This window comes from Tamandua tetradactyla, chromosome 7 (genome assembly GCF_023851605.1).
Source record: "Tamandua tetradactyla isolate mTamTet1 chromosome 7, mTamTet1.pri, whole genome shotgun sequence".
Classification (NCBI taxonomy): Eukaryota; Metazoa; Chordata; class Mammalia; order Pilosa; family Myrmecophagidae; genus Tamandua; species Tamandua tetradactyla.
Genome location: NC_135333.1, coordinates 20,913,280 through 20,929,159, shown reverse-complemented (window position 1 = coordinate 20,929,159; position 15,880 = coordinate 20,913,280). Strand labels below are relative to the sequence as shown.

General features: G+C 46.9%; 1 protein-coding gene across 3 annotated transcripts in view; it reads right to left on the bottom strand.

The window, feature by feature from the left end:
* Positions 1-15,880, bottom strand: part of TMEM63A (transmembrane protein 63A) — a 43,865-nt gene that overhangs the window by 15,544 nt on the left and 12,441 nt on the right. For all 3 annotated transcript variants that reach the window (XM_077168583.1, XM_077168582.1, XM_077168584.1), the window contains exons 6-17: positions 14,341-14,483; positions 13,566-13,617; positions 13,137-13,245; positions 12,446-12,516; positions 6,659-6,739; positions 6,283-6,406; positions 5,752-5,885; positions 4,368-4,505; positions 2,996-3,149; positions 1,222-1,328; positions 984-1,070; positions 507-569 (exon numbers count right to left, since the gene is read on the bottom strand). In XM_077168583.1, coding sequence (XP_077024698.1) covers positions 507-569; positions 984-1,070; positions 1,222-1,328; positions 2,996-3,149; positions 4,368-4,505; positions 5,752-5,885; positions 6,283-6,406; positions 6,659-6,739; positions 12,446-12,516; positions 13,137-13,245; positions 13,566-13,617; positions 14,341-14,483 — 1,263 coding nt within the window. The remainder of the gene's footprint in view (positions 1-506; positions 570-983; positions 1,071-1,221; positions 1,329-2,995; positions 3,150-4,367; positions 4,506-5,751; positions 5,886-6,282; positions 6,407-6,658; positions 6,740-12,445; positions 12,517-13,136; positions 13,246-13,565; positions 13,618-14,340; positions 14,484-15,880) is intronic.

The following is a 15,880-nucleotide window of genomic DNA, read 5'->3' as shown; positions in this document are numbered from 1 at the left end:
TGTGCTTTCTTAAATAAGTTATTACTATTAAGTGGGTGTGGTAGAAGCTTAAAATACTAACAGGAACCGACATCAGCAATAAGTTTAATTCCATTCTATTGGCAAAAATAATTCCTAGATCAGACAGTCATTCTGGTCTCAATGTTTAATTATTATTTTCCTTCCCTCCTCTCTGCACCACGGAGACCCAGTAGTTCTGTCTCCCCAAGAGATCTGTTCTCAGTGAGTAAGTTTCAAAGAATGAATGAGAATACCACTAATTGAGTTTCAGCCTAAAAATTAACCACATTTCTGTAAGCACACTACAAAATGGGTCAGCTCCCACGGTGTGACCCAGACTGTGCAGCGCCAGCCCAGCCAGGAACCTGGTGCTTGTGAAACCTCAGCCCGGCTGTCTTGGAACAGGGGTGGGGACTCCCTGTTCTGAAGCACAGAGCTCCTCACCAGCCCCTCTGGGACTTTCCCCCAAGGCTGTTGCTCCAGGATTCAACCCGGCTGATACTTACTCCAACCTGATGGACGCCTCTGAAGAAGTTTTGTCAAAGAGCCACCGGAAGAAAAAATCCAAACTGAAAGACAAATGAACCTGTAAGATTTTACTTCCTGTGCGACATGTGATCACTACATGTTTCCATTATTTTCTGCTCTAAAAGCAGGACAGATCTCAAGATGTACATTTGTTCCTTAAGAACATGCCACTTACTACAGTGTGACTTATCGTGGCCTGCTTCAGAAGGTCCCGTCCTTGAGATAAACCAGGCCATGTTAAGACCCTCCCCAAGTGGCAGGGCCTTGGTAAGTTTTGTTTTCAGGGAGAAGGATCATATTTCCAGAAGAATCAGGGGTCAACACCATTGCACAGGCAGTGGGTTTAAACATTGTTAGGAATTTGCATCAGCTCCAAAACCATGTCTGTTCTCCCAGGACAGTACTCTCGGGATGAGCCGTGATTCAGGGTTTGGAGCAAAGGGGGCAGCGTGTACCTGGTGAGGCCGAGGGAGGGCAGGATCAGCACCATAAAGATCAAGAAGATGTAGACCTTGGTCATCATGACCCGGTTTTCCCCCGACCTGCAAGAGGTCAGAGGTGAGCATCTGCCGTCCCCCACAAAGCTCCAGGTGCCCCCGCGAGGCCCCCGCAGTGTCCCGTCATCCCGGGCAGGAAAGGGGAGTCAGAGACGTCCCTCTCAGGGCAGGCCCGGAGGCTCTCCCGGCCACTCACTTGGTCCAGTGAGACTCCAGCAGCGTGGAGTAGTAGACGGCGGACGGGAGAAGGGCCGAGAAGGACCAGAGGAGGAGAGTCGGGAAGAACTGGCTGATGATCGGGTTCTAGGAAACAACCGCACAGACGAGTCACGGGACTGTTAGCATGGCGGCTCCGTGAGCTCCGGGGGGAGGGACAGAATTTTGGTTCACCCTTCATCCCAGAACCAAAACTAGTGCCCAGCACAGGGCAGGTATTCCTTAAATGTCAACTGAATGAAGAATAACAGAACCTTACATGTATATAGCTCTTTATAGCGAAGAAAGCAATCTCACATGCAGCTGAACCCCACTTACCTGGCCAGATGAGATGACCTTCTCCAGTCCCTGCAGAAAACTGAGTGACGACCATTAAGGCCCACTTAGCCCCCACTGGTCAACAGCAGCTTTCCAGGAGGCCACTGAGTTTGCTGCCAATCCTGTCTATGCCACTGTACTTGTTGTAATTACGTGCCTTAACTTATCACTTTGATGAAGTGAACATTAAAATAGAAAATTTCTTTGAAAACCAATTGAGTACTTTGGAAAGACTTGACAAAGGCAAATTTCTAAAAAAAAAAAAAAAAAAGTGCTGTTGCATTAGAGAGAGTAAATTAACTGTAAAGGCTGAGGAAATGAAATCCAGGAGGGTTCTATACTTAAAATGGCTTTGCAAGTATCTACTTACTCTACTTTAAAGAAATAAAAACTGGAATCACAAATGATGAAATCAAGGTGGGAATAATGCAAAGCAGACAAAGGAGAACTCTAATCAGCCCATCTATCCTCAAATAGATCTTGACCCTATATCAAAAGACTGCTAAAGAAGTGCACATTTACATGCTTCAAATCTAGATGAAACTGCTAAATATATACTCGTGTATTTTTATTATGTACTGAGTCAGGTAGAGTCTCAACCACACATTCTCTCACTTGGCCAGCATCACAGCAGCCCGCTGAGTATAATATGACAGGTCTTAAAGCATCCCCGTTTTTGGATGAACAAAAAACTGAGGCTCAAAATACACTAAAGGATGGCAAAGCTAGGATTAGGATTCTAGGTTCTCCAGCCCTGTGTGCTTTCCCAGAAGACAATTAGCCAAATGCCAAAAGAAACTGGGAAAAAGAAAAGATTCTGGCAGTCTTTTGAGCAAAGCTTATTATGGAAAGCCAATATGTTTTCTAAGTGGATTTCAGTTTAGGGAAGGCTTAGCTATTATCTCATCCACTTGTCTATGATTTTTAAAAAATCATTCACTACCAATATAGTATAAATGACTTTATAACAAAAGTATCAGAAACTAAAATATAAAAGAAATCATTCATGATCCTGCCACCTTGGCCAGTGAGGCCCATCCCATTTTCCTGTCCTCTCCGTAGTGCATGCTGCACACACACATCCCGGCACACCACACACGCATCCCGGCACACCCCTCCAACTGCTGCTTAGGTGTGGCTCCACACGCTGCTCTCATCAGAAGCCTCCATGTTTGCCACCAAGTCTGTTGGGGCCTATCATCCTATTCGGCTGAAAATATTTCATTCAACTCAAATGGCCCTGACTGTTGAATTTAGATTGATTTCATTAAAAAAAAATTTTTTTTTGCATTATAATAAAGACATTGCAATAAACACGATCATGCTTAGGGCGTCACGACATGGCCTCATGGTTCGGTGCCCCCTCCCCGGCTCTCATTCCCACCCCCACCCCCCACCAGCCCTCCTGTGATGGGTCTTGCATAACGGTCACTTACATTCAGAGCGTGGATGGGTTTGGTGACATTGAACTTGTCTATGGTGGACAAGATGATGGAGGGTGTGGTCAAGAAAAACAGCCCCACGAAGAGAGTGAAGTTGATGCCCAGCCACTGGAGCCACCAGCGGAGGCCCTGGACAGACAGGTTCTTCCTGCAGAGGGGAGGGCGCAGGCCCCAGAGGCTTATCTTTGGGGGCTCTGGCTCCCAGAACACCCACAGTGCTCAGGCCTAGTTGGGTCTGAAGGACAAATTTAGACTGGACAAGAGACTTAGCTGAGGCCAAACGACAGAGGATTCATTTGGGCCTCTGGAGTAAAAGGCAAGTTCTCTGCACTGACTTTCAGCCACAAGAAGGCCAGATCCCCCTATGAGCTCGGAAAGCAGGTTACTCACTAAAGAGATGCCATGGCCCCTAAACAGATAAAGAGGCACTGAGAGCATTTCTCGGACAGGTCTGCAGTGCTGTGGCTAACGGCACCACTTTCCAATACGGCCCTGGCTGGGAGCAAGGCAAAGGCCCAGAGGGAATCTGCCCTGCCTCTGAACCCCACCAAGAACAGATCAACCAATCCCAGGTTTAGAAAACCCTACGAATCAAAGAGCAAAACCAACAGAGGTTGACCTATAAGGGAATGGAGCTGGCACCCAAAGCTCACCCTGTGAGAGGCCGCCACTTCCATGGCAGCGCTTAAGGCTTGCCTGGGGCCCCTGTGGCCACAGCTTAGCTCAACAGGATATCCCCAGGGTAGAAGGTGGCTGACACTTGACCTCACACTGCCCTATCCAAATCAGTAGCCATAGGCCACACACGAGTATTAAACACTTGAAACGTGGCTAGTCTGGACTGAGATGTGCTAGAAAGGTAAAATACACACCAGATTTTGAAGAAGTGTGAAAAGGAGAACATAAAACATGTCGATTTTTTAAAAGTTTGGTTACATTTGAAATGATCATATTTTTGGATAATATGGGGTAAATAAAATGTATTATTAAAATCAATTACAACTGTTTCTTTTTGCTTTTTAAAACGTGGGTTCTACGGAATGATCATATGTTAAGAATGTGCTTCTTGTCTTTTTTTTAATTTAAAAATTAATTTAAAAAAATTTTAAAAAAGTGTGGCTTCTAGAAATGTTTGAATTATATATATGGCTTCTATTCTGTTTCTACTGGACAGCTGAGAGCAAAGCTGGCGTGAGGAACTGGGTGCACCCCCCAGACTGAGGCCCATAGAGCACGCAACAGCACCCCAAGCTCCCAGAGTTTCAGGAGGCAGGTGCAGATGGCCACTCAGGACCTGTCCTGAGTGTCGGGTCACAGCTGTACTTCCAGGTGGCCGGGGCAGCCCCCATCAGGCCCAACTGCTCACCAGCAGATGTCCTCGGGGTACGCGGCAAAGGTGACAGTCCAGTTGGAGATGCAGAGCTCCGTGCTGAGGGAGGACGGCTGGGGCTCACCTTTGCACCGAAGGCCCTGACACTTGCAGGCATTGAAGTCTTTTAGGATGCTGTCAGGAAATGCAGAGACATCAGGACCAGCCCTTTGGGGCTCAACACCATTGCATGCCAACAGGGGCCAAGACAGAAGGCTGGTCTAGGGAGGTTGGGGAAGCCTTCTGCACAGGATCGTGGCCTTTGCTTTATTATTATTTTATGCCACACTGTGTGAAGGATTTTATTTATTCCTCAAAGCAAACCTGTAAGCCAAGAATTACTATCCTCATTTTACTATGCCCTGAAGTGGCTTAGGTTTTATGCCCCCAACTGTCTGACTCCAAATCCTATGCTGTATCCAATACCCCAACACATGGCTCCCTGAGCCAGAAGCTGGAGCTCTGATCCTGCTGCCAAGCCAATGACTCTCATCTGTTCATTGCCTCACCTATTCCCCGGCTCTATAGCGGCATTCGACCACATTACATGGCCCTGTTCTCCTTCTAACCCCACGATTTCCCTCCCCAGGACTCCCACCTCGATCCTTACCATATCAATGGGTCTCAGTCTTTCCCCCTTTGGCCTCCCATAAATAATTCACAAGCCTCTCTACTTCTGTCTTCTTTTCCACTGGCCTCCTCCCACCTCATGTGCCTACAGCCCCTAAACTGAGGAGGGAACCCTGCAGGAAACATCCAGGACACTGTTCCCAGGATCCTTGATTCCCGAGGTCAGGAAGGCAGGGGAAGGGCCATCTGCCTGGCCACCTGCTCTCTGCATCTTCTCCTGACCCCAGTGCCTGCTGCTTCCAAGGAGAGATGACCCTGAGATCACAGGCATGAGAGCCCTTCAGAAGTTGAAAGCCCATGCCATAGCGCAGTTAAAACCCACCCCCTGGTGCAGGCTCCCACAGCCTGCCTTTGTAGGAAGAGCCGAAGCCCACGGACAAGAAGGATTTGTGGTTCTAGGGCAGACATCTGAAAAGGAGGGTGGCATCTACCCCACCTGGCAGAATTCTGGGATGCAGGAGAGCCAATGAGGTGCCTGGGGCACCCTGGCAAGAGCCGGCTGCACCCTCTTCAGGCTGCTGCCACGCCCAGGCCTGCCGCTGTCACACAAACAAGGGCCCGGCCCAGCCAAGGAGTGAGTACAGCTGGCTGCCTCCCAGCCACACCTAGGGAAGGATGTGTAAACCAATCCGAGCATTGCTGATTCAGCAATACCATCTTTATCCAAGAGCCTGACATCTGGAGAGAGATAAAAGAATGACTAAAGAGCCAACACAAATCGAGAAAGGGCCCAGCACGAGCCCACACTCACTAGGTGGCCATGGACTTCTCCTGGAAGGTGACAAAAGCCATTCCCAGCGGCTGTTCCTGGACTTTGCATTCCTCTTCTGAGATCTTCTCCATCAGTCTGTCCTTCACGCGAGTGTAGTAAGAGATGGCATCCTCCTGCCGGAAGACACGGGCCCCCTTGTGCTGACACAGCTCCAGGTGGGTGTCCGAGGACGCCCAGCACTGTGCCCATACTCCCTGCCTGGCACTGTGCCCATACTCCCTGTCAGGCACTGTGCCCATACTCCCTGCCCAGCACTGTGCCCATACTCCCTGCCCGTGCCCATACTCCCTGTCCAGCACTGTGCCCATACTCCCTGCCCGGCACTGTGCCCATACTCCCTGCCCGGCACTGTGCCCATACTCCCTGCCCGGCACTGTGCCCATACTCCCTGCCCGGCACTGTGCCCATACTCCCTGCCCAGCACTGTGCCCATACTCCCTGCCAGGCACTGTGCCCATACTCCCTGCCCAGCACTGTGCCCATACTCCCTGCCAGGCACAAGGCCCTCACCCACTCATAGCCCCGCACGTCGCAGCAGCAGAACCGGCCACAGAGCCTGGGGTTGATGAGGGTCCGCTGGCCTGTCTTTGCCTGCAGGTTTGTGTAATAGGTCAGGCTCTTCTCAGTCTTCTTTCTACCGTGAGGAGGGGTGGAAAAATCACAGACCTCAGACTCCCAATCAATAATTCAACTATTGTTGACCAAGCCAGAACCAGGAGCTCACTTTCTGAACAAGAAAGGGGCAGGACAATCTTCCTACCTTCCCAGCCACAGACTAGAGGCCAGCGTGGAAGGAACATTGGGCTCTCAGAGCGGGGAGGGGTCAGAAAGCTCCAGGCCAGCCTAACCCAAGGCACGCTCTCTTCCCCCACCAACCCTCCCTTACCTTTCCTTGCATAGGTAGATCAGTTTGGCCACGTTGTAGCACAGCTGGGCCTCCACCACCTCGCAGGTGGGATATGCGTCCCTGTCCCCAGGGAGGAAAAGAGGCAAAAGACAGTCATTGAAATAGAGAACGCCCCAGGCAAGAGAGACCCCACCCACTCCAGTCTCCAAGGGAAAGGGCACAAAGAAATCACTCTGTTCTCTGTCTCAGCAGAGACCTCTTTTCAGCTTGAAATTTAATACAAAAAGGCTATTTTAATAGCATAAATGTAACTACCTGATATTTTAAAACTGAAAATAAGCACTGGAAAGGATGCTGAGAAAGTGGAACCCTCATGCACCGTTGGTGGAAACATAAAATGGTGCAGCCACTATGGAAAGCAATATGGCACTTCCTGAAAAGTTACATATAGAATTACCATATAACCTGGCAATCCCACTGCTGGGTATATACCCCCAAAGAACTGAAAACAAGGACTCAAACAGATAGTTGTACACCAGTGTTCATAGCAGTATTATTCACAATAGCCAAAAGGTGGAAGCAACCCAAATAACTATCAATAAATCACTAGATAACAAACGGTGGTATATGCATATAATGGAATATTATTAAACCATGAAAAAGAATGGGGTTCTGATATATGCTACAACATGAATGAACCTTGAAAACATGATACTAAGTGAAATAAGCTAGACACAAAAGGACAAATATTATATTATTCCGCTTATGTGAAATATTTAGAATAAGCAAATCCATAGAGATAGAAAGTGGACCGGAGGTTACCGAGGGCTGGAAGAATGGAGGAATAGAGAGGTACCACTTAGTGGGTACAGAGCTTCTGTTTGGAGTGATGAAAAAGTTTTGACAAAAAATGGAGGAGATGGTAGCAGAACATTGTAAATGAAATTAATGCCATTGGAGTGTACACATAAAATTGGTTAAAATGGCTAATTTTATCTAATAGATAACGTTACCATTGTTAAGTAAAATAAAATGGCCAACTGCATTGGGAGTTGCCAGGAGTCGCTCTCTTTCTAAGGAACGGCAGGGACTTTTTAAAAGATAAAAACTGACAAAGACAAATACAGCCCAAGAAATTCCTAATAAACTGAGCATTTCTGAGACGTTGCAATTTGAGCAACATTTAACAATAAGATGGTCTCAGTCTGGTAGGAATAGCCTATTAAAAATGAGCAAGTATAATATATTAAATAATATATGTCCGTTCCCCCCTCTGTAAGACCCTCCTATGAAATGAAGAACTCAATTGACAATCAGTCATTGTAACTTCCTGTTTGGAAATACACGAAGTGCCTCTTTAAGTGGCTGTGATCAGATGCCTATTAAGACTCTCACTCCAACTTCCCCAGTTTGAGATCTCACTGCTGGAGCAGTTTCACTTTCAATAAACCCTTTAAATATTTTAATTTGTATGTGGTGAATTGTTTCTTTTAACATTTATGGTTTCAGAAATGGGGTCCAGAGCAGACTTCTGACTGTCCCTGTGTCTGGTGAGTGACCAGGTGTGGTCACCACAGGAAATAGTGTGTCTGTTGCTCTTACCACCCATGGAGTGCTGGGGTGAGTTTCGCTTGCATCCGAGCTCTGTTCTTTCTGCCTTTGAGGCTCTCTGGGCTTGTTAGAACTGATTTTGGTGTGGTCTGAACATCTCCTTGGTGAGTGCCCTGCTCTGTCTGGTGCCGAGGGGGGCAGGGCATGGAGGGTATGTACACCTTAAGGCAGCTGCTTTTCGTTTTCAGAACCTTTGAGGATGGGCTCTTCTCGCCCTAAATCCCCCTCTCCCCATTCTGCAAAATCCCCTTGCTGCCTGTATGTTTTCTGTCCAGTTCATGTAAATCTCACGAAGGATAACTTCGGTCTGGAGTGGCCAGTTTTAGAGACACCTGAGAGGTACTTGAGAAAAACAGGATCCAAAATCTCCCAAAAACAATGGAGCACATTCTCTAATTGGGATTCAGAAGCTTCTGAAAGATGTAAGATTCTAAAATAGCCTCTTTAAAGGATTCCTTGAGCCATGCTGAAAACAGCAAAGACAAAAAGCCTGCTCTTTTATGTAAATTAGTGAGTTTTATGTTTCTGTGTCTGTCTTACCATATTTCTGAATCAGTTTTTTCTGGCTCATTGCTGAAAATTTTAAGCTACAATTCTATTTGTCTGTCTGTATATGTATATGTTCTATGTATGATATTTCCTTATCTCCAGATGGTATTTATATTACCAAATTAACTTATAAAATCCCTAAATGGAATTCTTTGCTAATTGGCTTAAAAATAAATGTTTATATAAATTAAGTACTCTTAAAGTCCCAGATATTAAGGAAACCAAACTTTTCATGCTTCAAATGCTCTTAAATACTAACCCAAATATTTAAAAATTCAAGTCCACATGACATATAAAATTTTGGCAAAGAAGACTAATTTAATATTGTCAATTTAAAAGAAAAAACAGCTATGTCTTCTGAGTTATCAGTGTTAAGTACAAAACAAGCATGCATTTTGGAGATGTTCTTCCTAAGCTTATTCAGTTTTACTAATAAAATAAGCTAGCAATACATCTACTAGATGTTTAAAGTGATTTTTTTTAAAGTAAGTTTGTATTTAACCAAATTGAGTCATTATTTTGAGAAGGGTTATATCAACAGTGATTGTGTTTTGTAGGATGTCAGCTTGAGGACAGTTTCCAAGATCTTTTTGGTAACTTAAATATGCAAGGCATACAGGATGTGTTTTGAGTAAGAAAAAAAGAGAGTAGTTTTATCCCAAAGTAAAATGACTGGTTGTTGCAGAATGAGCAGAAGGAAAATGTAGGACAAAACCTGATTGGATATAGAAAGTTGTAGAGGTTTGCAGAAGAGGAATTTTATTTCTTATGGTCAAAGTTGGGTAAGATTTGAAGGGTCTTTCTATAAGGCTTTTAAGAGCCTCAGTATCAATAGAATACTGATGCAAAACTAGAATTTGATTTCCTCTCTATTAAAATGACAAAGTTTTCTTGTACTATTGGTCTATTCTTAATAAGAGGTTGTAAAGCTTTTTTTCTGAATAATAATAAAAAGCAGAGAGTCTGTGTTTTATCAGGATAATTTGTTGTACTTTATGTTGACTTTATCCTGTCCTTTATTGTTTAAAAAAAAAACTGTTCTTCTCACTTTTGAGGAAAAACTAAGTTGTTGGGTTTTTTTTCCTACCATTGCATTAAAATATTTTATTGTCACTTTGGTTGAATAGAGAGCCAAGTATTGTTTCACGATGACCCATAATCCTCTTTAACCAAGTGTTCAAACTTCCTAACAAATTTTGACATTTTCTCAAATCAAACTGTCTTTTTTTTTTTTAATCTTCACCTGTCTTTGGGATTTTCCAGAGGGCACCTGGCAGATCACAAAGGTTGTTCTTTCACCTTGTAAAAAGAGAAGTACTAGATGTAACTAGCTTTATTTGGTAAATTATGAGCTGCATGAGAATTGTTGTCAAATTAAATTAGAAGCTTAACCTTTTCTGGATAAAAATGTGTATGAGTGAAATGTTATTAATATAAACATTTCGGAAACCCTATAAAGTCCTGAGATTTGTCAGTGTCCTCACTGTCCATGCTGTGACCTGCTGCTGATCTGCCTAATATTGGGCAACAGATAATGTCATCAGTCCTAATTTCAGTTATTCTTAAAAATGTGTCATATGCCACAGAAACAACCACATTTCCTTCTTAGTTGCATTATTTTGTAATGAACTCTCAGATTTTTTACTTTTGTAAGAATAACAAGTTAAACATGGCCATTTTTCGCCTTTTGTGTCTTTTACTTTTGGTTTTGTTTTAAACATGGCCATTCTTTGCCTTTTGTGTCTTTTATTTTTGGTTTTGGTTTTGTTTTTTTGGCATGGGCAGGCCCAGGGAATTGAACCCAGGCCTCCGGCATGGCAGGTGAGAATTCTGCCACTGAGCCATCATTGCACCACCCTGCCTTTTGTGTTTTAAGTCTTCTGTTATCCATGAAAAGTTCAAGCTTATATCCACTTGGCTTTAAATCGGCTGGCACTCCCATGGAAAAAAATTAACATTATCCTTTACCCCCTCTGCCCACCCAAAAGAATATACTTATTGTTTGCTCTAGGCCACTGTCTTGGATCACTGAAATATTATTCTGTTCTTAATCTTTTTGAATGTCACAGACCTCAGTTTAATAAAAGCAAAGAACCCTCATTCCAGAAAATTTATACATACACGTTAACAATCGTAGCAAATTACTTACGTATTTCCTATCCGCCAGGTAGTTATGTGTACTAACTCATTTAATCATCAACATAACCTGTGAGGTTATGTCTTCATTATACAGAAGAGGAAACCGAGGCCCAGAGAGGTTAAGGATTTATGCCCAGGGTCACACAGCTAGTGAGTGCCCGAGCCAGGATGTGACTCCGAGCAGCCTGGCTCCAAAATCTAAGCTCGTAGTCACCATGCAATGCTTTCTTGCCACCCACATAACTTCTGGGGATCCCTGGACCACATAAATCCCGACTAACTATGTGCCAAGCACTGTTCTGGGTGCTGGGGATGGAGCCAGAATAGGTTTATGTTTTAGTAAGAGAGACGGCCTGGAGACAAAGCATTCCCTTAATCAGTAGGATAATGTCAGCCCAGTTTAAGCACTCCTGCCCTGAGGCCATTTCACATGCCTGTCCTCTGGATAGCAACAGTGGTCACCAAAGGCACCTCCAAAGCAGGGGAAAGCATGACAGTGTGCATGAGAATGCAGGGACCTTTATCTCTCTTTAAGTTTATAAACAAGTGGAACTATTGTTTCCACATGTTGCCTAGCAGGAGTCTTTTGGGAGTTGTTTCAATGAATAGAGAAAAATGATTCTAGTAGTGGGGGTTTGTATATATGAATATTTCTAACATGCTTGGAGTTTCTGAAGAAGAGGTTGGTCAACAGAGTTTAAACATCCATTTTGTGATTCTGTTTATACTATTAATTTGCTGAGCAAGTATTTTCTTTAGAAATAGCACAGTTAAACTTTCACCCACGCTGGGGTCCATACTCCAAATTAGTAACGGCCGAGTTGATAAGGAATGAAAGCAGAATACAAGGTTCAGCAACTTAACCGGCCTCCAGGCCCTGCACCCTGGAGCCCAGAGAGGTTTCCCAGTCCACTCACCCCCACCCACCTCCTTCCCTGCACCTCGGACACTGCAGACACCGCCTTCTCATCCACCTCCCCCTGCAGGGAGCGTTCAGTACAGATGCTCCGGGGGCCTGTGAGCACAGGGTGGGGCCTCCTGGGGGGAACCCAGCACTCATCAACCCACACTTGTGAGTGGGTGGCTGGGCCAGTAGATGAGCACATGGCCCCAGGGTCCTCCCACCTCCGGCTCCAGCTCACAGATCTCCTACCCCGCCAAACTGATGCTGAGAATCCAGCGTGAATTATTTTATTATGGGGCTCTCAAGACAGTTTAATTGTACCTACATCCTGCACACATTCCAGCTGCTATGGTTCTGGGAGCAGCGGCGGCCACTTGTAGAGGACGAGCCACTCCCAACCCTGCCCCTCCAGGGCACCACAGGGGCCTGGCACACTCTGTACTCTATGGCAGGGGCATGTCTTTCCCGGGTTCACCAGTTACCAAACAAAAGACCTCCAGGCACGCCAGAGGCCCTGCCCCTGCGAGACCGTGCCGGCCCCGCCTGGAAGGACGCAGCTCCTCTGGCTGGCCCTGGCTCTGCCTCTTGCCTGGCCCTGGCAAGCCGGCGACAGCCCTGCTCACCGGAAATGGCTCTCCACAGTCTCCTGCTTGGTGCTTCTAGGGAGCCCCGTGATGAACAGGGTCCGCCTCACCTGTGGGAAACCACACCAGGGAAGAGCGTCACTGCGGCAAGCTGGCTTACGGTGGACTCAGGTGTCCTCCGTATTCCAGCCTCCAGAAAGAAAACCAGAGGTCAGAAGGCTCCTGTCTTCTGTCTTCCCAAGGCCGGGGGAGCCCCACATTACTTAGCATCTCCTAAAACTGTACAAAGAATACATTTCCACAGCAACTCTATCAGCCTCCTTGCATGACAGGAGACTGAGAAAAACCCAGAGAGGGGAGAGGGACACAGCAGGACCACGCCTGGAACCCAGGTAGTAGTTACCCTCTGCCCTTCCGCAAAGAGACAGGTTCCAGCTGAACTTCTTAGAAATTACTCAGAATCAATAATTACCAGCCCTAGCCCCACAAATGAAAGGAGAATGGGGAGGGGGGGGGGCGGTATCCAAATCCTAAAAATGCCCACCAGGAAAGTTTTAAAAAACAAACAAAAAAACAGACAATGTCAACTCCGAGCCCAAATATTACGCCAGGTCCTACGGAGGCCCCTCCTTATGCCCTTGGAATGGGCCTCGACCCGGTCCTCTTGGCTCCCCTCCCCCACCCCTTCCTGCACAGCCCCCCACCCCCCGGCCCGGGGCGCCCCACTCACCAGGTTCTCCTCTCTGTACTTGATGGACTGGGTGTGGTGCCGCATGAAGCCCACGGTGAGGAGGAGGTAGAAGACTGCAAAGATGGTGTGCAGCCAGAGAAGGCTATTGCTGAGGAGAGAGCACCCCCTGCCATCAGGCTGGGCTCCCAGGCGGAGGGGACGGGGCCAGGCCACCCTGGGCACTGGGGGCCAGTGGCTTCACACCACAGGGACCCATGCTCTTGGCCCACACTGGGCTCGTGGGGTGGTCCCCTGGGGCCTGCTGTGATAAAGGAATTCCACATGCAGAGGGCCCCTCTGTGCTGGAAAGCCCCACGAAGCGCAGGCGAGCTGCAGGGGAGGTTCAGACCTCAGCCTGTCTGCTGTGGACACCTCTGGTCTACCTGGGGCTCCCAAAAAGGACAATCTCACCGCCCACCCCATACTCACTCAGTCTCTAAGTTTGCTATTGTTGTCCTCCCAAAACTGTAAGGGTCTTTATCTGTAGAGAAACACAGATGCTTTGTTCCAGGGTCACGGTGGGAAAATTGAGGAGGGGGAAGGAGGTACGTTATTAGGACCACAAGACGCACAGAGCAATCAGGAAACAGGGAGGTCCAGTCTTTTTAGAGCCCCACCACCCAAAGTCTCTGCTTTACCCGATGACATGCCTTCTCACCCTACTATGTGGGTAAAGTTACAATCTGAATTCATCTTACTTCAAGATTCTTATGGCATCCTTTGAGAAAACTAGAAACCTCCTTTGCTGTTATCAAAACCAAGATTGGGAATCTCTGGGTATGGTAAGTGCATTCGCATTTTGGTTATCATTTTCTGCAGTAACTGGAAATATAATTCCACACTGATTTTGACTTTGAGCACCACGAACATATTGTGGGCCCATTAGTTGTGGCTTCCTGATTTGGGTGAGGGCAGGGAAACATAAAACGCTCTCCAAAAGCCCTTGAATCTATAAATCTCTTTTTTTTTTCCCCCTCCTACAACCAGCAATCGCTATTAGGGGTGGGTGCCAGCTCTTGGCGCTGGGTTTGGGGTGGATTCCTCTCCAGGTCTTGAACGATGTGGGAAAGCTCAGGAACCCACCTGAGACCTTCTCCCATCTAGATCTGAGCAAGGGTCCTGCACCCTGGCCCCCCCAGCGTGCCCCCTTTCCCTGGCATGCGGCTCTCCTGGCCCAGCACAGGCCAGCAGGGAGAGTCCTCACCCAGCAAGTTGCCTGAGAGGTTGACGGGCAGGATGATGCCCAGGGACAGGCCGCTGACCAGCACCAGCAGGAAGATGATGTGCCTCTGGAAGGACAGGTAGTGGATGGCGTCCTCCCCACACCACTCCAGGATCTGCTCATCCCTGGCCAAGACACACACAGGGGCCCTTGTTGAGCAGAGGGGCCGGCAGGGCCTTGGGGCATTGGATGGGTTACCCCCTTACTCCTCATGACAATCCTACAGGGTGGATTCTGTTTTTATCCCCACTTTCTTACCTATGAGGAGACAGAGGTACAGCAGACGGAGCCTGCCCTTTTAGTCCTACCCTGTTCTCCTGGGTGATGGGACCGACCCCCACTCCATTTTATATTGCTAGAAACATCTGCACCCACATCAAGTGTGTGGGGTGGTGTGCAAATACAGCCATCCCACAACCCTTTCCTGCTTCCATGAACAAAGTCCTGAGAAGATGGCTGTTGGGATCCACCGTCAGAATGAAACGGGCGTGTCCAGCTCACGGCCATGCCCTCCTCTGCTCCCCTCCCACCCCATCCCCAGGGAGCTGGGGGAGACAGAGGTGGATGGAGCCAGTGTTCTAAATGTTCAAACTCTCCCTCCAGCCTACAGCCGCTACCAGCTACCTGTGTCCCTGCGCCCCCACCCTCAGTGCCACATTGGGAAGCTCTGGTTCAGTTGTGGAGGTGGAGATACCAGGGTTCAGACAGCCACATCTGTGCTACAGAGTCTCCCTCTTTCCTGATCTTGGAGGTGGCCCTGCTTCCCAGAAGGTTGAAAGGCACTGCCCTGGGAATAGCTCCTACTAGGGGAGCAAGTTCTGCAGCATAAAAAGGAGATCTGAAGGGACTGAGCAGGGCCTTACAGTCAGACTGTAAGGAGTCCTGTGACTTATGAGGGACTCACACTTACAGCAGGGAAACCACTGCCCACAACCTACTGCATCAGTTTACCAGGGGCTTAAAAGTGACAATGAGGATAAAGCACCTAATGCTATGCTTAGCACATGGCAGATGCTCAAAAAACGTGATTGTCAATATTGCTAATTTTTACTGTTTATCGTGAGGACAAAACTTTGCAAGTAACTTCTAAATAAGCTATCAAAATGCAGTAGTGTGTTTAATAAGTGAATATTAATGAATATTAAAACCCAAAAATTAGTACTCTTCATTCCAGTTTTTCAGAAGACACGCTTCTGACTTTCCCATCTTGCTGGGGAAAGGCAAGGAAGGAAACTGAGAGACCTCTTTAAATATTAATTGTAATGTGGACAGGGAGAAGTTGTTAAAATTTAACTGCAGCTTTAAAAAAGCCAAAGGGTAGTCTTTTCTGAGGCTAGAATAAAAGAAAAAACTCTGGTAGTTGAATTGCAAAAAATATTTCGATATAGCATTAAAATAATAAAGCAGAGTACATAGCTATATAGATACCACAACTGAAATCAGTGAACCTGCATCACTGCCCAGAAGAGAGCTGGAAGTGGACACCGGAAGAAGGAAACAGCAGCTACACCAGAGCTGGGGC